The 20,903-nt window shown below is 51.2% G+C and overlaps 8 protein-coding genes across 8 annotated transcripts; 4 read left to right on the top strand and 4 right to left on the bottom strand.

The window, feature by feature from the left end:
* Nucleotides 1-619: 619 nt before the first annotated feature.
* On the bottom strand, nt 620-4,100 carry AUEXF2481DRAFT_47633 (uncharacterized protein; the record flags this gene model as incomplete). The annotated part of the gene is made up of 3 exons (XM_013486388.1): nt 620-1,413; nt 1,639-2,842; nt 2,895-4,100. 3 exons carry the CDS (start codon nt 4,098-4,100, stop codon nt 620-622), a joined length of 3,204 nt encoding a protein of 1,067 aa, XP_013341842.1.
* Nucleotides 4,101-7,304: 3,204 nt separating this feature from the next.
* Nucleotides 7,305-7,934, top strand: AUEXF2481DRAFT_42101 (uncharacterized protein). The gene has a single exon (XM_013486368.1). The coding sequence runs from the start codon at nt 7,438-7,440 to the stop codon at nt 7,723-7,725; it is 288 nt and encodes a 95-aa protein (XP_013341822.1). The 5' UTR covers nt 7,305-7,437; the 3' UTR covers nt 7,726-7,934.
* A 454-nt stretch (nt 7,935-8,388) lies between these two features.
* Nucleotides 8,389-9,878, top strand: AUEXF2481DRAFT_31387 (uncharacterized protein; the record flags this gene model as incomplete). The annotated part of the gene is made up of 2 exons (XM_013486319.1): nt 8,389-8,821; nt 8,881-9,878. The coding sequence occupies 2 exons, from the start codon at nt 8,389-8,391 to the stop codon at nt 9,876-9,878; spliced, it is 1,431 nt and encodes a 476-aa protein (XP_013341773.1).
* Nucleotides 9,879-10,552: 674 nt separating this feature from the next.
* Nucleotides 10,553-11,784, bottom strand: AUEXF2481DRAFT_42094 (uncharacterized protein). The gene is made up of 4 exons (XM_013486367.1): nt 11,692-11,784; nt 11,308-11,408; nt 11,138-11,219; nt 10,553-11,076 (listed from the first exon to the last, which is right to left on the bottom strand). The coding sequence occupies exons 1-4, from the start codon at nt 11,746-11,748 to the stop codon at nt 10,996-10,998; spliced, it is 321 nt and encodes a 106-aa protein (XP_013341821.1). The 5' UTR covers nt 11,749-11,784; the 3' UTR covers nt 10,553-10,995.
* Nucleotides 11,785-12,628: 844 nt separating this feature from the next.
* On the top strand, nt 12,629-14,287 carry AUEXF2481DRAFT_339541 (uncharacterized protein). Its single transcript, XM_013486464.1, has 4 exons — nt 12,629-12,850; nt 12,910-13,261; nt 13,312-13,451; nt 13,503-14,287. Exons 1-4 carry the CDS (start codon nt 12,796-12,798, stop codon nt 13,787-13,789), a joined length of 834 nt encoding a protein of 277 aa, XP_013341918.1. The 5' UTR covers nt 12,629-12,795; the 3' UTR covers nt 13,790-14,287.
* Nucleotides 14,288-14,784: 497 nt separating this feature from the next.
* Nucleotides 14,785-16,797, bottom strand: AUEXF2481DRAFT_67572 (uncharacterized protein; the record flags this gene model as incomplete). The annotated part of the gene is made up of 2 exons (XM_013486401.1): nt 14,785-16,426; nt 16,484-16,797. 2 exons carry the CDS (start codon nt 16,795-16,797, stop codon nt 14,785-14,787), a joined length of 1,956 nt encoding a protein of 651 aa, XP_013341855.1.
* A 404-nt stretch (nt 16,798-17,201) lies between these two features.
* Nucleotides 17,202-17,799, bottom strand: AUEXF2481DRAFT_339622 (uncharacterized protein). The gene has a single exon (XM_013486463.1). It carries the CDS (start codon nt 17,708-17,710, stop codon nt 17,282-17,284), a length of 429 nt encoding a protein of 142 aa, XP_013341917.1. The 5' UTR covers nt 17,711-17,799; the 3' UTR covers nt 17,202-17,281.
* On the top strand, nt 17,589-20,733 carry AUEXF2481DRAFT_42091 (uncharacterized protein). Its single transcript, XM_013486366.1, has one exon. It carries the CDS (start codon nt 17,846-17,848, stop codon nt 20,351-20,353), a length of 2,508 nt encoding a protein of 835 aa, XP_013341820.1. The 5' UTR covers nt 17,589-17,845; the 3' UTR covers nt 20,354-20,733.
* The last annotated feature ends 170 nt before the right edge of the window (nt 20,734-20,903 follow it).

The raw sequence follows: 20,903 nt of genomic DNA, 5'->3' as shown, positions 1-20,903 counted from the left end.
TAGGTCACTCGCGCAAGGCCAACACTACCCAGATCCGGGCGCCTGTTTACACTTGCCTGCACTGAAAAAAGGATGTCTCCACTCGATACGCTTAACATTCTCAGGGAGCAAGTACCAGAATCTGGCTCTTCGGCTTATGCAGCCTTGTCCTCCTGCCCTGTAAGGCATGACAGGTCCTGCCACCAGGAGGCTTAGCAGAAGGACCTTTTGTCAAGTCGTTCACTGCCGTCCCCCAACCGATCTCTTGCTGCTTCTGTCAAGCCACAAGACGTTATACTCCATTTCCATATCACTCTCTCCTATACCAAGCAAGTCCTCTGTGCCGAGGGCTTGGACGTTCTTGCTATACCTGCCAAATTTCAATCCAGGGGCAAGAGTTCATCGTCGCCAACGCTCCTCATCTCGCTCGAACTGGTATTGCATGCCTCACAATCACGAGAGTATGTTTTCATCCTCCTCAACAAATGGCTCATGGATAGAGTAAACTATGCGAAGTGAGGGGTTGTGTTTACACAACTGATCCCAAATCTCAAAGTCTATGTGTCAATCAGTATTGCATACCTACAGAGATCTACATCTACTATCAACTCAAAGATAATATAATGATAACTAGACATGTCTACATGGTTTCGTCGATCCAATCCCAGATCTTGGCAAAATACTCCTCATCCACGGGACTGACGTCTCTGAGAACCGCAACCGCATGTTTGGTTCTCGCCATGTCAAAAGGTAAGACGGTCGGTGCCGGATCCGTGTCATCCGATTCGTGATGCTCAGGGGCATAAGCCCTCTTCCAATGGTCTAGAAGTTTATATGCGGGGTGATCGGCACCATCTCCTTCCTGCATGGCCTCAAGTCGCGCTACCCACTTGGACGGATCCACAATGTCAAAAGCACGTCGTCTCTTGAGCCATTGTAACATTGCGGGCCACGTAGGACGACGGTGCTCGTTTAGCACATGCAGGACATGCGCGCCGTCTCCGCTCCCGTCCACGCTTGCAATTCCTTGCATCAAGGCCACGGCAGCAATGTCCACGGGCAGCCAGTCCAGTGTTTCCTTATCGAGGTTCGGCAGTGCACCGGATAATTTGACACTGCTTAGCATCATCGGCCAGGCCTCGCTAGTATTCCAGATTCCGTTTTGAGTGTCTCCTGAAAGTTGGCCAACTCTGAATATGGCTATGCGACCCTTAAGTTGGGAGCGCTCGTTCGCCCTGCTGCATATTTGTTCGGCGACCCACTTACTGCGCGAATAGCCCAAGGTACTCGCAGCTTTTGGATCGCCGATGATTTGCTCAGGGATGGAGGCGCCATTGCTGTATGCCATGACACTTGCTACGCTCGAGCAATATGCGAATCTGGCAGGCTGAGATCTCCCGGACCTCAATGCAAGATTGATGAGATTTGTCACACCTGCATTGGAAACCACGGTCAGCAGATGGTCTGTTTTGCTATTCTTGTGGTGATGTAGCCCTGCAGCGAATTTCATCTATTCGCAAAATCCACAACCTGGTTTCTGGGAGCAGAGTGCAAGAATAGCAACTCATGCAACCTTGACCAGGTCTTCTGATATGGCGGTGAAAGCGTCAAACGGGCAGGTCACACTCATGCATGGCTGGGACTGGGGGGGTGACTTACTCGCAATGTTGTCCTTTGCAAAGCTGCGTAGTCGCATGCGGAAATTGACACTCCATGCCACGTGCATAACAATCGAAACATCTTGTGCAATCCTTTCGTAATCTCCACTGGAAAGTCCTAGGTGGTCATCTCCAAGTGACGTTTGGAGGACTTCGACTTTTTCGTCATCATTTTTCAGGCCGCCCAAATTTCGTTGTTCGAGAGCCTTGTGGACTCTCTCAGTAGAGGCCTGGACATCTGCTCCTCTGACGAGGCAGTAGACCTTTTTGACGGAATCGAGTTGGCGGTAGAGATTCAGGAGATGAGCCCCTAAAGCTCCCGTTGCACCGGTCAGGACAACAACATCTCCTTTGTCGTTTTCGCCACGACCCTGCCCGTTTGTGGACGACAATCTGCTTCTGTTATCAAAGTTGGAATACTGGTCGACCAGTCGAAGCATGAGTTTGAGCTCGTCCTCGTCGTCACTAAGCTCTTGACCATGACGCTGCTTGACGACATACTCTGCCAATCGCTTCACCGTTCCACAATCCTCGACCACGTTGAGCGGCAACTGTTTGGTCGATTGTGGGAGGAGTTGTCGAAGGCCATATCTTATCTGCATACCGGCGACCGAGTCAACGCCGTAGGAGAACAGGTCAGTGTCATCTGCCAGTTTCGCCTTCTTCGGGACGATGGATTCTATCATCTCTATGATGACATGAGAAACTTTCTCGTCAGGCACGTCACCGACGTTGAACGAGCCCATGTTGGTGTATGCCTTGTCGATATCCTGAGCGAAGCGGTTTTCCACAACGCTCCGTTGAAGTGTACCTTTGCTGCTCTTCTCTAGTGGTTGATCCAGCACGGGCATCGGCACCAACATCTTCTTGGGTATACGAGCGTGATCCTGGCTTCCCGAGTTGAGTTTCTCAATGGCTGGCCAGATCATCTGCACGAGTTCTTGGTCTGGAACATCTTGTGCCGTCTTCGAGCGGAATAGTAATACGCCAGGGAACGGTTGTGCGTTTCCAAAGATCAGGACATCGTCCAGAAGATCAGCAGTGGCAATGGCACCCTCCAGTGGAGCTGGGTCGAACTTCTTGCCGGTGACCAGTGTGAGCTGAGAGTCCGCGCGTGAATGGTACCTCCATGCATCTGGTACGTTGTCATGGAGAGCAAATAGATCAGCTGTGGCAAAGGATCCATCTTCCCGATTACTCTTGGCCTAGAGGTATCATATCAGTTGGTGTGTAGATCAGTCGATGGAGACGGCGTACCATGTGTGGCCAACCTGGCTTGATGACCAATTCAGCGAGACCATCTTCATTCTTCTCAAAGGTAAGGTATTCGGCACCAGCATTACTACGCAGATATTGCCACTCCTTGTCTTTTGCATAGTCGCGGTGGGATGACATGACGAAGCCACACTCTGCACTGCCAAATCTTGAAATCAAGTTGATCCCTTTGCTGACCATGCGGTCGCCTACTTCTGCTGGCAAAGCTGCGCCACCAACGCCAACGATATCCATGTTCTCAAGATACTTGAAACCTCGCTCATCTGCTTCCATCATTTGGAGGACGTACGGTACAGAAGCGAAATACTTGATAGGAGGATGTCCTTGCCCTGTGCTTCTGCTTGCCGCGTCTAAGCACTTGATGACGTTTGCGGCAGTGATTGGTACACCCTTGCCTGGGAACAGCCAGATGAGCGCTCCGCTAGTCCATGCTCGGAAAGCATCTGCTACGCCACCATGGTATAGCGGTGTGGTTGTGAATGTCGCGCAGTGCTTTCCGTCAGGGAGTGAAGGCAGAACGCCAGCACCAGCGCGATGAGTCTGCGGAATCGGCTTGGGTACACCGGAGGAAGTTCCAGAGGTGTGATGTAAATACGCGACATCCGTCTCTCTAACACTGGGGAAGTTCGCGGATTCAACTGCTTCCCGTTTCATGATATCCGATAGAGGGTGATCTTTAGAGAATGGCAACTCAACGGCATGGAGTTCTCCACCGTCGTCGCGAGAGAGCTGTGTAGCCTCTTCGGACTGGGCTGTGTAGCTTTCGTCGTGAAATATGACCGTGGTTTGACAGGCTTTGCATAGATGAGCAATCGCTGCCGGCTGACATTGTGGCGCGATCAGAAGGACAGGGTGACCTAACCTCATGAGGGCAAGCCATGTGAACAGAAACTCAGGAGTGCTTGGGCATATCAAAGCAACAGTGTCCGATTTGTTCAGAAGCTCTCCATTGATCTCTTGCAACAGGGTCGCGACCTTTTTCGAGCCATCTGCCAGATCCAGGAACGACCAGGTCTTGCCCTGCCATTCCGATTCAGACTTGGAGGGAACAGCAAAGCCAACAGCAGCCTGAGACGGTGTGGCTTCTGCCTGAGAATCGATGAAGTTATTGATATTCTTGAATGTCGAGTTTGTGAGGCCCAGCGATTGTGCTTGTCCCAGAGTACATGTGAAGTACGTGGCAGCCATGGCTGATTCTCGCGTCAATCGGGAATGGTCGCGTGCTGATTTCAACGAATCGAAGGATGTGCGACCGAACAATGGTACGAAGCAGATAGAAACAAGAAAAGATATCCTAGCATCACCAAACACACGCCATGATTTCACGACACGCAGGAAAGAACGCGTTGAGAAGATGTAATCCACTTGACTTGCCTAATCGGATGAGGTGCGCGTCATGAAGTCATCCGTTCAGAAATCACCAGCCAAGAGAATCATAGAGCCGCATTTTGGCTGGCATCTCGACTCTACACATCTTTATTTCCACACAAATACACGGACACATTCTTCTTTTCGGTCGTGCGACGCACACAGACATCGTTCGGGTCTTGGTAAATCTCTGGCGGCGCCGTAAGGTCACTGCAGAAGCCTTGCCGCCGCCACAAAGACGTGGGGAGAGGAGCCAAATGCGACGACAGGCAGCAACTTGTCTGGCTGCAAAGTAGCCCTGACAGTCTGTAATATTTGCTTGATACACGACATGAAAATGCTGAAAGATTTATAATGGACTATACGCATAGCGGACTACATGTTAAAGTCAATAATACCTTGATGTATGACGTAGCTGCAAATTATGGACAGGGTGGTACCCTTTGCAACACGATTCATCAACGACAACCATGTTGAGCAACGATCACAGACTCTATACTTGACACATCTATCTCACATGCGTCCTATAGCTAGTGAGATGTACTGAAGGTAGTGACGACTGCATGTAGGGGCTGTATGGTCTACAAAGTCATATTCAAGATCTCTAATACTCCAATCTGAATAGACCATCGATGATCACCTGAGGCTTCACTTGTCTGGCACGGGGAAGAACGCAAAAAGTGTGATACGGACCTAGCAGAGTAGTACGTATGCGCCGAAAGATACCGAGCCATTTGTCAGTTATTGCAAGTGTCCTATAGCTGGTGACACGATGGTTGGACTACCAATGCAACGACCTGTCGCCGTATGAGTGTGAACTACTAGTCTTTATATATATTGGTATTTAGTCCCTGAGTACATACGGCCACAGTCAGCTGAAAACTGGGCATCCCGTCCGCTCTGCCATACATAAGCAGTTGAACGGCAGATTAGTACTACGGTGGGTGATCACGTGGGAATCCCTGCTGCTGTATGTTTTGTATTTTTTTTTGTCTGATCATCCCACAACACCTCGATCATTGTTTGTTTCCGAAAGCTAAAGAATTTTGTTTGACCTTGTTGTTTGCATTCATGCTGGCTGCGTGGCAAGCCTAGCCAGCCAGGACGCGTTGTGCGTTGTAGCCGACTTTGAGGAGGTTGGGGATTTTGGCAGATGACTCAGCCACTCCCAGTCCCACCCACATCATGGTCTCAATCAACTTGCATCTCCTTCGTTGTGACAACTTGACCAGAGAAAATCCGTCAACAAATTCAATGCTGGCATCTGTTGACGTGGTAAAACCTTAGCTCAAGCATGGTGATAGAAATCACCTGACGCTAATCCTACAACATTGGAGCCTGGCAGTCGACTCAGACCACTATGTCGGCGAGGCACTGCATGGAGCCATATTTCGAAAAGACACAATCGCAGTGCGCATGATTCTCGACGCTGGTGGGGATCCAAAAGTACAGCAACAGTGTGATCCCGGGTTTACGCCACTCTTGGCCGCCTCTCAGCATGGAGATCTCGAGATTAGTTGTCTGTTCTGGCAGATAGTCGGTCTTGAGGGCCGCTTTTACCCTAGCAAACGATCCCATCTGAGCTGCCTTGAAGTTGCTGCACGAAGTGGTAATGTGGGTCCAGTGGCATACTTTCTTGAGGTTTGAGACGGCTGGACCGACAACGAAAAGTCCAGGGCGCTGAAAAGTGCAGCATCGTCATGGCGCGACGACGTGGTAACCTTTTTGCTGGCTAGAGTTGAGAATATCAATCCGACGTTTTGCAAGATGCTCTACAGAACATGCTGCTGCGAAGAATGATACTTCCAGAGAATCCCACAAAGAGGCCCCCGAAGACTGATGAATACATTTTTCAAGAGCGAATAATCCACCAGCTCATCGATGCTGGGGTGTGGCCTGACACAATTGGTAGCCACTCTACTAATCAGCCTCCGTTGCACACCGCCACACTTCCGAAATACGGCATTGGTGCTCTGAGGGCGTTACTTGAAAGAGGAGCAAATGTCAACCTCAAGGATTCCTATGGTCGAACTGCCATGGACCTCTTAGTGAGTAGCCCTGTGTTTTCGACCGATGCGCTAAGAATGTTGCTCCAACATGGCGCGTTATTTCGTTCTTCTGCTAGTTCATGACTTAGTCGTCGACTCTGCTTCTGAGCGCCTCAATTTTTGCTGTGTCCGATGTATTCAAAGCCGAACAAGTTACCGGTTCCAACGAGTCTGTCGCACTGTGGAGGCGTGTTCTAAAGAAATTTAAAGAAAGAAGATATGCTTGAGCCATCAAAGGTAGCCTCAGCATCATTGGAGCACTCACACACAAAGTTTCTTCAGACGAGTTGTAGGGTCAGTCTATTTAACACAAAGGTACTTCGGATAAGACGGCTTTGTGACCCGATCTTCTGACGCACTCCCCGAGATTGAATGTCCAGGATTGGACCTACTCGAATCTCTATGACCACAGGCCGCGTTGCAATGCTCGCACTTGACTCGATATGGCCAATACATCTCCAAGCATTGTCCCCAGCGTGTCGCCTTCGCCAACGGCAGAATGCTTGTCAAGTGCTTGTTGAGACTCACAAGCTGCGAAACTACAGACTGGAGACCTGTAATCGAGATCGTGCTTGATCACTCACAGCTTACCAGAAAGCCAGGCAAGGGAATAAATTTCACGCGACTGACTCTCTGGAATTATGGAGACGAAGAAGAGTTGTACGACTCGATGATCATTCGACAAGTTTGGGAGACGGAACAAATATTGATCCTACGCTGGTGAAGTATTTGGTACATAGAAAGTGGCGGCTGACCCCGCCTTACGGCAGATCGATCATCAGCCTACCTTGCGGCAATATAGGCAACACTTTCCTCGGGCGCGAGATGTGAGTCCCTCAGTCTGTTTCTCTGTGTCACTTCTCATACCGATATCACTTGTTCGTACGACTACAAAGGTCGAAGTTAGTATCACGAACAACAAGGGAAGAAAGGTACAGTAAATATTTTGCATTTGAGCATGCATACCAATTCGTACTCACGTCACTCAAATCAAGCTTCCACCGCCGAGCAAAGCTTCTTTCTGAGCCAAGTTCACCTTTCTTGCCTCACGTTCGCACTTCATCTCTGCGCCTTCAACCTTTCGAACAAGAACAATACCAGTCAACAACATGGGTACACCATCGTGGGCCATTCCCGTCGGAGTCCTCGCCGGTCTCTGCGTCGCGTGTCTAGCATTCATCTGGTGGTACATTCCTCGTTTGTACAACAAGGGAATCCGAGAGGACATGAGTCGTGTCGCTGTTGAAAAGGCAGAACGTGCACGTCAAGCTGCTGCGTTACGAGAGGCGAACGGAGAGACTGGCGACCTGGAGGCCGGGGCTGATGCAGAAGGCGTAATTGTGACACCGGTGCCGGCTAAATTCAAGTACACACCTCCAGCGTATACGGCTTACTAGGAGAGTTTGTTCTAGGATGATGTGGATGACGCGAGTTTTCAAGCGTTAGAGTGTTTGTGGCTGGTAATGAGAGATCTAGAGACAAACATATCGGGCTGGTGTCACGACTGGTGCTATCTTACAATACAGACGCTATCGATTCTGTTGACCACTATGCAAGCCTAGAAACACATGATATTGCCGAACATCCGAAATCAGGCTTGCCGAAAAAATCTCCTGGACCATCCTGCTGAAACAAAATTGTCGAGAGCTCCTTCTTTGTACGAATCAGCCAACTTTTTGATTTTCTCGTGGTGATCTGGTTTGTTGAGTTTGGCCTCCTCTTACTGACAGTAAGCATCGATCTCTCGGACGAATATCCTCGCCTTCGCAATGCATGACCATGCTTTCTTCCATGGTCTCTCACAAAAGCTTTCTGCCTGTTGGCATTGTGATCTTGGCGTCTGTGGTCGTCATGATCTCTCCTTGTTGACTTTCTCCTACATGAATTTAGCAACATCTTTACATGTCGATCCTTTCTCTCAAAGACACATCAAGAATGCCTTGATCGAAGGAGCAAAATGCTGCCAACCGTTGGTTCGAAGCGCAGCTTTCTTATAGTATATTATCACCTAAACATGCCCTTCGTCTTGTCAACGGCATCTCCGCTGATTAGCTCTCGACATGGTACCCTTTCCCGACGAATTATGGCTTCAAGTCGTTCCTTATCTCACTCCTTGTTCAGATCTCCAAGATCTGGAAGATAATTCGACCAAACAGAAAGCGCTCTCAGGCCTTTGCCAACTTTCGAAGTCGCTCCGTCGTATCTTTCAACCAGCCATGTATGCCAGATTTGTCAAGTTCGGCAGAGTTTCGCCCAAGCAAAGATATATTGCCGGTGAGCTCGAGTTTCAGATCAAGAAGATCGATCCGGCTAGGTTCAGACACAACACGCGCCTCGAATTGTTTCTTAGAACTTTGATCGAGCGACCGGACCTTGCACATGACATAAAAAGCTTACGAATTGACCGCTTCAATGAGACTGAAGATCTTCCAGCAAGCTATGCACCGATCCGACCACTTCCATTTGAGCCTGAACTTGCCGAGACTTTTGTCCGTAGGCTCGAGCTGTTCGTTGGACCGGTGATTGAGTCTACTGTTAATCTCCATGAGCAGATCCCAAGCAGCAGAGAGGCGTCTCCTTCAGATGTTGTGCTCTATTACTGGCAATACCAATGCTCTGGTCATTCAGAGGATACGGCATAGATCACACAGGTGATTTAGACGAGCACCCACATTTATCTCTACATCATCTACGTCATCTGGTCCTTGAAAGCTCCATCCTGGACGGGGAATCTATCATAGAACTGCTTAAAGGCTCGTGTACTGGACCCCAGGTTCTGGAAATCGATTCTCACGCAGTCTCAGATCCTAGATTCAAACTTGACGGTGATACTTATTGGCTCAACTGGCCATGGGGACTGCAAGAAGAAGCGCTTTTGAACATGGCAGAATCGCTTGAGCGCCTTGTTATTGCTTTGCCCGAGTATGATCTAGCATTGTTTGACCTGCATGAAATCTCGAACCTTCGTTACATTGAAGTAGAGATGAAGGACTTGACAGGCAATGAACACGTACCGAATCCTCCCTATATCACCACACGTCTTCCTCATAGCTTGGAGCACCTGTGTTTACGCAGATGTAGTGTAGCTGTCTTTATGCCATGTAGAGCACTACTCAAAGCTGCATCAATGGAGTTCCCACAGCTCGAGACTGTGGAGCTTAGATTTGCTTGGTCGAAGCAGACATCTACTCAGAAAGACAGCAGTGAGGAGGTAGAGTCGGTAAGAGAAGTGTCTCCCGAGGACAGATGGGTCAACGATAAATGTGATTATGTAAGCTTCCTACGCACGCTTGCAGATGGGGTGAAAGTAACCTTGGAGGTGTGCAATGATGAGATCCCTGCTCCGCATTGGTTCGATTACGACGAACATCGGATGGGGACAGACTCTATTAGAGAAATCAATGGTCCTATTGAAGACGATGATGAAGATGGGAGCGAAGATGACAGTGGAGAGGAGAGTGATGATGAGGGACAAGATGGCAACGAGGACGAGGAGGAAAGTGGCACAGAAGATGGGGAGGAAGATGGAAGTGAAGATGGAGAAAACTGAGAGTAGTAGGAGACTCACGCCAGCCATTAAGGTGTTTTCATATCACATAAATGAGGCTCATGTCTTCAACGTTTGACACCGGAGCGACAAGTTTATGGGACCCGTGTTGATCTGTACCGCAGCCATGACAAGTCTCTAACCAGCGTGTCTCACTGGGAGCAACATCTTCTTTGCGGTGTCGAGGGCGCAGAGCTTCCTTTGTTGCTAACAATGGTCCCAAGTGTTCGTTCTTTGGTCGTACAAACACGGGATCGTGATCTTGGAGCCTTCATCCAACCACTCTGTGAGAAGACAAGAGACAATGGGAAGGAGTGACGAAGAGAGCGAAAGGAACGAGAGAAGAGCAGGTGTTGTAAGAAAGAAGCGACCGCACATCAGAGGCCGACCAAGGGTGCAAGAAGGGCGGGAGTGACCTTGACCAATGGAAGAGGCGATCGAGCGGGAAGGCAGGGATGACTGCGACTGAAGAGACAGAGAGGAAGAAAACAACCTAGGCTGGCGAGGAGGACCATCGCAATGTAGACCAAGAGTGTTACCGAGCATGTACTCGTCCGTAGAATCAGGAAGGAGGGAACAAGTAGACAGACTTGGTGTAGTCTCCGAGTATCGAGTGTGTTTGGTGCGGTGTTTGAAGGTAGCGATGTTCGGTTGAATGTTGGCAATCATTGCTTATTGGCCCAAGGCTGAGGATGCAGGTGTGCAGGGTAGCGGGTATCTGATGGAAGCATTGATCCGAGGCGGTGAAGAGTAGTCAGATCAAAACTTAGCTAAATCAACAAATGATCAGTGGCAGCGAAAGAAGTGATCACCGAGAACACAAGTGGCCAGAAAGGGAATGTAAATCATGAACGGAGCGGGACCAATTTTCTCATTTTCATTTCGAGAAGATAGTCTTTCTTTCGTTTTTTCCTTCATCCACCCCAGCCAACGAGCAACGTGCGGGGCCACTGCCGTCAGGATTTCTTTGTGCAAGTGACTCCATTCGCAGTTGGGGTATTCGGAAAGTAAGGAACATGGTTTGCCCATTGCACATAGCATTGCGTGCCCGTCAAAAGTAAGAACTAAACTCCTCTTTCATTTTGAACTTTACAACCAGCGATCACCCAGGTTGACAAGTTTAGTGACCAGCGCGACGGGACTCGGCGATGTAGTTGGTCATCTCGTCGACCTTTCTCTTTGCGCGGCCGAAGGTACCAAGCTGTGTCTTGTGTTAGCAAGGGTGTTTCCAGGTTGTTGGTGGAGTGGTGGTGATGGCGTACTCTTCTCTTTGCGAGCTTGCGGGCACGCTTGTCCTTGGAGTTGCGGAGAAGTTCAACAACGCGGCGCTCGTAGGGGGCGAGACTTGTAAGATGTTAGTCTGACTGTACTGATGTCGGTTTGGAGGTCAAGCTTGAGGTGATTTCAAGCTCAACGTTGGTGTAGAACGTACCCGGCAACCTCCTTGACAACGTCACGGACGAAAGCGGTGCGCTTGCTGAGGTGACCCTTGGTGCGCGAGACACGGGGGGCGGGCTGGCGGGGGGTGACCTTCTGTAAAGAGGAAAGACACGTTAGTCGGTTGGTCTTGCAAGAATTGCTTGATCGGCTGTCGGAGTGGTGGGGTGTGCGTAAGTCGATGATGCGAAGTTGTCGTTGTTTGCGGATTGCAGTTGTGTCGGTTCGACTAGATCCAGCTGATGTCGGTAGAGTGTTGGTTGTCGATGCAGAAAATTCTTGTCGGTGTCGTGGTATCGCTCGCAAAGTTCGCATCATCGACGGCGGCGGTGATGGGTGCAGTGTCTCCAGTTCATGATGGATATAGGGATCAACGTACGTGGCCGGCGTTCAAGCCGCGGCTGAGGCCGCTCTTCTGCTTGACTTCCTTGGGCATGGTTGCTGTGGTGTTAGTCGACGACGTCCGCTACCAGGAAGGAGAGGGCAGAGATCGAGAACCAGGCGGAGGGAGCTTGCGAATTTCTTCGGCAAAACTCCGCGTGCGTTCTGTGCGTGTGCGCCGACGAGAGTGCCAAGCTTTTCGCTTTTCTGGCCGAGGCTGACTTTGCGACTGGTCCCTTGAATTCCTGAGCATCAAGTGAAGCTCACAGCACGACCTGTCTGAGGTGCAACTGCCATCTTTGCGTTCTTGCTGCCTCTCACGTGCGACTTTCTCGATTGCCCTGTCCATGGTTGTTTTTCATCTTGGTAGCTTACCAAAGACTCGAGACACTTTCCTTCTCCCCATGTTTCTCTGATTCCACTAGATCATCGAGTACAGCCTTTCAATAACACACATCTGTATAATCGACTGCATGCCCGGTTCATATACAATCCAATATATTCAAGTGCCGTTCCTCGCCCTGTCAGCCACAACCGTCTTACATTCAGCCCTCTGGCGGACTACAAGACCGACTGCATGTATTCTGCGTCCCATTTTATTTCTCTTGGAAGGTCTCTCTGTACATATCACGCCAACCTACTGTACCAGATTTCAAATCCCAACATGCAGCCCGTCGGCCGATGACTATTGTATTGCAATCTCCCCCAGATGGACGGATGACCACGAGCCGTGCGCTGCTCCGTGGGATGCCGCAACGAGGCTATGACGTCTTTGCTGTTGCTCATCAGTGTGGCTTTGGAACCTCTGACGATGCCTTTGCCTTTTTTCAACATTCGCATCATCTAAAACCAGGCCGTCCCATCCAACTTGAATCGTGCTCTGCCCTTCTCATCCCTGCCACTGCCAATTGCGACGACTCTCTCCCACTACTACACTAATAGTCGCTCTTCCTGCTCTCTGTAACATTTTCTGTACAGCAGATTCCTCGCGCAACGGTCCCAGCCACCAAATATCGTCTCTTCATTAAACTTCACGCGACCACTTCCAATCCTACACACATCTCCTTCAACCAAGATCGTGCAAAGATAGAATCTCGCAATCATGTTCGGCATCTCATACTGGATCTTGCCGCTCTTCGCGGCATGTTGTTGGCTAGGTATGTCAAGTAGCACATCTGATATTTGTGATTATCGAGACTGACTCGCGTTACAACAGGCACGCTCCTCGGCATGCTGGGCAGCTGGATCGCCGACGGTTCTCCAAGATATGTTAGCATGGAACCAGGACAAAAGATCGCATACATCTCAGACATTGGCGCACAACATCTCCAGCCTCTTTTCATTGCCGGCTCTGCCGTCACCGTCGTCGTGTTTGATTTGGTCTTCATTTCGGAGCGCTGGTTGAGACACAAGGGCCGTCTTGCCCACAACACGTCGAATGTCCAGAAAGGCTTGTCCATTGGCGCTGTCCTCTTCGCTCTTGCCGGTGCCGCTGGCTTGATCGTCTTGACCATCCTGGACACTGTCAACCACCCCACTGCCCACGACATTGGCCTGGGTATCTTCATGTACGTTCAAGCCGGTCCTTCTTCTTCAACATTTGCTGACCATCTTGTAGCATCGGCTACGTCATCTCTGCAATCTTCGCCTGCGCTGAATACCAACGTCTCGGTATTCACTTCCGCCAATACCGCATCCTCCGCGCTTCTTTCTGGATCAAGCTGACCTTCATCTTCGTCGAGATCGCTCTCGCTATCGGTACGTTGCATTCTCTGCATCCATGATGTTACTCCAGCTGACCTCTTCAAGCCTTTGTCGTTCTTGGCCGTCACAACAGCCAACGCGATTCAGCCGCCATCCTTGAATGGATCATCTCGCTCGTGTACATCATCTACGTCGGCCACTACGCCATGGACTTCTTCCCTGCCGTCCACAGCAAGGACCACCGCTTCCCCACCGTCGAAGAGATGATCGAGACACAGGGCGGTAATGGCCCCTCTTACTCTGGTGGCCCTACCTTCTCTGAGAGCGCTTCGTACGCCAGCGAGAACCCCATGCGCAACGGCCAGACCGTCGAGCCCAGCAGAAATTTCTAAGCCGGCAATGCGAGAACCAACGACGCGATACAACAACATAATAGTACTAATAAACTAAACTTCTGGATGTATTTTTCTTATTTGATTACGACGACCATGACTGAGCTGGCATTTTTGGAGATGTAATGGCCTTAGGGAAGGGGGAATCTAGGGATACGAATGGCATGGGAGTTGGGCATTGGGAGCTTGCTCGAGCTTTCCTCTTGCATGTACTCGTACGCATCTTCGTTTTTCCTCATGTTCTGTACTTGTACGAAGAGGCTTGCAGGTATATGAAAAGCCTATAGATGATATCAAAATCACACCTTTTACATTACTTATCCCCCTCTCGCTCGCCCCACAGTCGACTTCTCTTCGCCCTTTGAGCTTTGCCATCGCCGACCTTTCCAAATATACCTTGAACCAAATCTCCACAAAAGAAGACCATCGATGCGCTGAGCATGCATCTCCCAACTCAACTCTTCCGACACATTCCATGCCCCTTCAACTTTGATTAGAATCTGCTTTTCGGCCCGGCCCCAGGAGAAGGGAGCACCCAAGATTTTCCATCCCAGATTTGAGGGATGGTTTTGATTATACAAGTTTCACCTTGATTACCTGAGTCCCGCCATGACTGTTGGGTTCCGTATTGCGTAGCATGCTTACATGTTCCGGAGAGTCCAAACCCAATCGGCCAAGGCCATCAAATCTCTTTGTCGGTTTATAACATGGCTTTTCGAGGCATCAAGTGAACAGCACGGGAAGTATGTTCTTTCTGGTTTTTTTTTTTTCAAAACGTTGAATTTTGTTTGGGTAATTTGTTATTTCGTCTCGTCATAAAATATAAAAAGAGCCATAACTCTGTAAAGGGGATATACATGTCCTCCTGCTTTCTTCATTTTTCTTTTCCTTCCATCATATACACCATTCTAGAAAACCCAAAAACAGTTGTGTTGAAATTTTGATGGCCGCATAGTCTATTGTTTTTGTTCTTTCTTGCGCAGATGGTCATTCCTTTAGTGGTGGAACAGACGGGTGCTCTGCTCGACAAAGGTAATGTTTAACTTCTCAGCGGTGGAGAAGACGGCCTGGTCGTTCTGGCTACCGGTGGGGGCGGCAATGTACTTGACTCCTGAGCGAGCAGCACGGAAGACATTGTCGATGAAGGGGAAGAAGGCGTCGGAGCTGACGGCAACCTCGGAGAGCTTGTTCAACCAAGCCTGGCGCTCCTCGGCGGAGAAGGGGGTGGGTACCTCCTCGAACATCTTCTCGTATTCCTGCTTCTCCTCGTCAGAGGCGGGGAGAACACCACTGCAGAGCATGTCGATGGCGTTGCTCTTGTCGGGCCGCTTGGTGCCCTTCTTCCACTTGAGGCCGAGGGCGCGCTCGTGGAAACGCATGAACCAGTTATCGGCCTTGTCACCGGCAAGACGTGTGCAGTGGATACGGCTCTGCTGACCGGCACCAAGACCGATGACCTGACCGTTGAGTGCGTAGCAGACAGAGTTTGACTGGGTGTACTTGAGGGCGATGGTGGCGACAGTCAGATCGCGGAGAGCAGACTCGGGGAGGGCGGCAGAGTCCTTGGGGGTGATGACGTTACCGAAGCTGTCTGAGGGGGTGATGTGAGCGTCGTTGCGACCTTGGGTAAGGTTGATGCCGTAGACGGTACGATACTCCTGAGCGGCGGGCTCGAACTCGGGGTCCATCTGGAGGACGAGGTAGCGGCCACCCTTCTTCTTGCCGAGAATCTCGAGAGCCTCCTTGGTGTATGAAGGAGCAATGACACCGTCAGAAACCTCACGGGAGATGATCTTGGCAGTGGGAATGTCAACCTCGTGCGACAGAGCGATCATGTCACCGAACGAAGACATGCGGTCGGCACCACGGGCTCTGGCGTAAGCCTGGGCAAGACCCGAGCTCTCAATACCCTCAATGTCGTCGACCATGTAGACCTTACGCTCAACCTCGTTGAGGGGAACACCAATGGCGGCACCAGCGGGGGAGACGTGCTTGAAGCTGGCAGCAGCAGGGAACTTGAGAGCGGCGCTGAGCTCCTTGACCAGAGGCCATGCGTTCAGGGCGTCGAGCAGGTTGACGTAGCCGGGAGCACCGCACAGAACCTTGAAGGGCAGCTTCTGGTTCTTCATGAAGGCAGCAGCCGACTTTTGGTGGGGGTTGGTACCGTAACGCAGCGAGACGTGCTGGTTGCCGTTGCCGGCGTACTTCTTGCGGAAGAACTCTGAGATGGCAGTGTCGTAGTCGGCAGTGTGCTCGAAAGCCTTGAGGGCGAACGACTGGCGGGTGGCATCGGTGACATCGCCCTTCTCGAGCTCCGAGAGGAAGTCGTGGTAGTCGTTGGGGTCGGAGAGGATGGTGACACGCGAGTGGTTCTTTGCGGCGGCACGGATCAGAGTAACACCGCCAATGTCAATCTCCTCGACAGCCTCGGGGATGGTGACGTTGATCTTGGCGACCGTGTCCTTGAAGGGGTACAGGTTGCAGATAACGTAGTCGACCTTGTTGATGTTCTGCTCGGCCAGATCCTTTTCGTCGGATGCGAGGTCACGGGCAAGAATACCAGCGTGCACTGAGGGGTGGAGAGTCTTGACGCGGCCACCGAGCATCTCGGGAGCCTTGGTGATGGCCGAAACATCTCTGCCGTGCAATCAGCTTTAGTCCTCCTTCAATTGCATGTCTTAGTCTTCTGCTTACTCGACGGGGAAGTTTGCCTCACGGATCATCTTGGCGGTGCCGCCAGATGCGAGCAGACGGACATTGTTCTTGACGAGGCCCTTGGCCAGGTCGAGCAGACCGGTCTTGTCGTAGACGGACAAGATGGCTGAGTATTGCGTGAGCGCGTGCCTCTCGGCTAGACGAGAGCTTTCAATCCTGCTTCTTACCAATCTTTTGCGAGTTGTTGGAAGCCATTGTGAAGATGGAGGATACCAGAATCTGCCTGTGACAAAGAACCGGTTTAAGGAAAGCGAATGCAGAGTGATGTGCGATAGCTTTTTTCTTGTGTCCATCCCACGCCCGCAATCGGCGGGGCAGCTCGCATCAGCCTTCGTCATTTCATTGGCTAGCGTGCCTCGCTGCCCGGGGGATCCTCCTTGGTTTTGTCGTGACTTTTGGTCACCTCGCCGCCGACGTCCATTATCTGACTCGCTTCTTCTCAACCAATTCGTGCTGCGTCTTGAGCCTCTTGAAGCCTGTGTGTCCGTATCGATTTCTTGTTCAGTTTGGCTGTCAAGCTCTGTTCATGGAAGCGCATCTGACATGTCGGGAATAAAAGCATGCGACTTGAGCTTCATAACACGTGCCTTGCCACCACTAAAGAGATCCGCCTCCTAAATTCCTCGTCTTCCATCATAGGTGACTTGAGGATCGCATCGCGTTTCGACCGATTCCATGTGGTTGATACGGCTTTCAGATCAGGACTGAAGGATCCTAGCTTGATAATGTATTGTTATCAGACTGGTTGTTTGTTGCTCTTTGACTTGAGACCTGAATCTACGTAGTCTCCTGGTCGAAAAAAGCACACACTGTTTCCATGCGCAACCAATAAGAATTTTTAGGTTTTGAAACATGGTATAAAATCATCGAGTGCGTTCGAAACTGCTGCAGGCTACAAACACGCCTATGCGATGCACTAGGACTGGTGTATTTGATTCTCATCTGAAAAATGTTTGCTGCTCTGCTAACCCTGCTGAAGCTGTCAGGGTCCCGGTAAAAAAGTCGAGGGCCGGGACGGAGCGGCAGTCTTGACCCTAAAACGGTCATGGCTTTTAATCTAAACATGGAGGAATTGCGGTCACCAGCCTCTTCCTGCAATGACGAGGGGGGAGTGGTCAAGTATCTGGTCGGTGTACGAAAAGCCGTAATCATGTCAGGCACGTCTGCATGGATTGCGCTGGCGCGTCTAAAGTGACAAGGCCGCATTGTTAGCCGCCGCCAATTCTGCCCAACTTCAATATTGTCTCACACACAGCGGAGAGAGCTCAGTAGGGTAGCTGCCGGGTGCTGCTGAAGTTGACGCTCCCATCGCTCCTGCTGTTTGAGCCATAAAACTCCAACATGCCTCCCTCACGCGATGAAGAGCCACATCGGCGTAAGAGATCCTACGACCGCGATTCGCCAAAAGCCACGTCCAGGGACAAGGATAGCAAAGAGCGGCTCAAATCATCGGCTAGAAAGACATCCACACGCCGACGCAGTGACGCAAGCAGAGAGTACAGCCCATCACGCCAGGACAAATCGACCTTGTCGGAACGCTCATCGAAAAAGGTCACCATGTCGATACCAGAGATGGAGCGTCGCTCTTCCATTGGCGAGAAGCGGCCGCAATCCTATCCAAACTTCTCAAAGGCTCACAGCAGAGAGGCTGTCGCACCAGCCTCAACCGGTAGCACCGATGTGCACGACCAACGACCTCGCACTCCAGCAGACACGGCCCACGGTCCTTCACGAGTCCCACCAAGCCCTCCATTGACGGCAGAAGAGGCAGACCTCCGACGAGCAAAGAGCGGGAACAACGTGAGGAGTCATACGGACAGAGTCAAGTCGGAGGCCGCTCTCAACTCTAGAAGAAGCATGGACAACGGACTGCGGGTCAACATGACGGGCTCTGCAGCGAGCAGTCGCCGGCCATCACCATCGAGTGTGTCGGAAGCGTCTGCTCCAAGCACGGGCTCCACAAAGTACAAGGCTCCCTCTCAGCCTGCCTCCACCGTCAGCCAAACCACCATCGACTCACAAGCCACTTCGATCGCCCCGGAACGCAAACCTCCTTCTCGCCCTCCACCTGTATCCGTTGGTCAGCACTCTTCTCCTCAATCAAGGCCTGACTCGTCACCGCGGACCCCTACCTCGCAAGATGCAGCTTTACCTTCACATCCACATCGTCCCAAATCCACTCCTGGTATCGATGTCTTCCCAGCTGCCTTCTCTCCTCGCTCCGCCCACCTGGACGCTGTTGCTATGCCTCCTCCACCTCCTCCCCCGCCAATGGTCTTTTCTCACGATACTCCTCGCGTCGACTACCTGCTGCAGAATGGTGGGTTGCCCTATCTGATCTCGAAGTCTATCGTTCCACCTGCCAATGATCAACCTGTTCAATCCTACGCTCAGTACCAGTCGCCTCGCATACCTTCTGCAATCGATGTCCAGCATATATTTGCCCCTGTGAGTGGTCGTCTTGAGGACATCGGGAAAGTTCTAGGGAAGAGTGGTTCGCTGGCCGTGGCCACAGGATATCGCTCCGTCGCAAGAAGATTGCTGGACCGTCTTGAAGCCGTCTTTGCCCGCAGTATCTCGCACGAGCGATGTCAGTGCGTTCTGTGTCTGAAGACTGCCGAGACGACTCTTTCCGACGACGAGGACACGGGAATAAGCTGGGGTGAGATCCTAGAATATGTCGCCGGCCGGCGAGAACTTCCACAATGGCCACCGTTCTCTCTTTCTTCCGACACACCTGGCTTCAATCTTTCAGGGGTCGAACCTATGCAAAAACTTGATCCTGACGTCCCGGATGAATACCGCGCTCATTACATCAAGCAGAACGCAAAGACGAAGCGTTCGGTCCAGGATTGGCTTGTACGGCAGCCTGATGCTCCATCTAGCCCTCCACAGGAAGTTGACGATGAGACTCTGACCTTCGCTATACTCACGCACATTGAGCCCGAACGACGTCCTCTATTTGCTGCGCTTATGAAGGGGCTCTCGACCTTGCCTGCCTCAAGAACGCCGACACCTGCCAACGAACCCAAGAACGAAGTCTTGGCCAAGACTGCCGCTGCTCTGCAACGTCTATATCGCCTACCGCAACTACCGAGAGACCCAGAGTGTACGATATATCTACTGAACAATCCACAGCTGCATAGCATGCTGGCCACGCTCGCCGCAGTGAGTGCTGGCGAGTGGGACATCTTGGTATCTGGCAGATTCGACGGCTTCCTATGGAGTGGAGCAGAGGCAGTCCCGCCTTCCGCAGCTTACGGATCAACCATGGGGCCAATGTCTAGGACAACCACCCCATTCAGCGGAGGCGTGCCCTCCCGCAACACCACCCCCTTCTCGCCTCTTCGCAACGTCATGTCGCCAGATCATACGACCAACATGTTTCCTTCCCGCGGTACGACTCCAGCTCCTGGTATGCCTGGCGGTGCTCCAGCACCTGTCCAGATGGACGAAGAGACCGAAATTGCCGTGTTGGCTCAGATGGAGCGTGAGATATACCGTGGTATGGAGGCCTTGGAGGATCAGTTCGAAGAATTGCACAGGCAAGCTGAGGCTGTCAGACAGAGACTTCGCGAGCGTAGTGCAGGGCTTGCAATGGCCGCCAAAGCACGCAGAGGCTCTATGGCTTCAGATATTGGAGTGAGAATTGGCACGCCGGGGGGGCCATGGGATGATGAACAACAATCAATTTTTGACGACGGGAGATCAGAGCTAGCTCCCGACGACTCTGCCAGCAACATTGATTTCGGAAGAAAGAGGAGATCAAAGCGACACGAACGCAGGACTCCAGCAGTCCCAGAAGAGGACGAGGAAGTCGAGCGCGACTTTGGTAGGAGAAGACGTTGAGGTCGACTTGCTCAGACAGGGGCAATGCACCTGAGAGTGAGAGCCGATAACATAATGAAACAAAACACACCTCACGACATGTATTTATTGAGCGAAGTTAGAGATACCCTTACGACGACGACGATGTGCTGCTTATCTGGGGACATTACGCTTGCACAACTAGGAGCGTTTTGGAAGTACTGCTGCATTATCGTTTCGATGCACAGAATTTGGGATGAAGATTATCATGAATGTGCTTTATTTCTTCTGCTTTATTTTCCTTTTTCTTTCGGCACACTAGGAATGCATCAGCGGGAGATGGAGCCCAGCAAGGAAGGCGTTCGTACTTTCCGGCTCAATGTAATTCAATGATCAGTGTTCCTGCTGCTATACCTCAGACGCATCTGTCTCTATCGAACAAGTGATTGTGATACCCGGTAGAGAAAAAATGCACCTCTTTCACATGCGAGATGGGTTTCCAAGCGTTAAATCCGTATCTCTCAATCGCTATCGCCGAGAGAAGCTGTCGGCCATCTTTTCTTCCTTTCCCTCTTCTCCACAAAGCCCATCG

The sequence above is a fragment of the Aureobasidium subglaciale genome, assembly GCF_000721755.1.
Source record: "Aureobasidium subglaciale EXF-2481 unplaced genomic scaffold scaffold_17, whole genome shotgun sequence".
Taxonomy (NCBI): domain Eukaryota; kingdom Fungi; phylum Ascomycota; class Dothideomycetes; order Dothideales; family Saccotheciaceae; genus Aureobasidium; species Aureobasidium subglaciale.
This window is presented reverse-complemented; position numbering and strand designations above follow the sequence as displayed.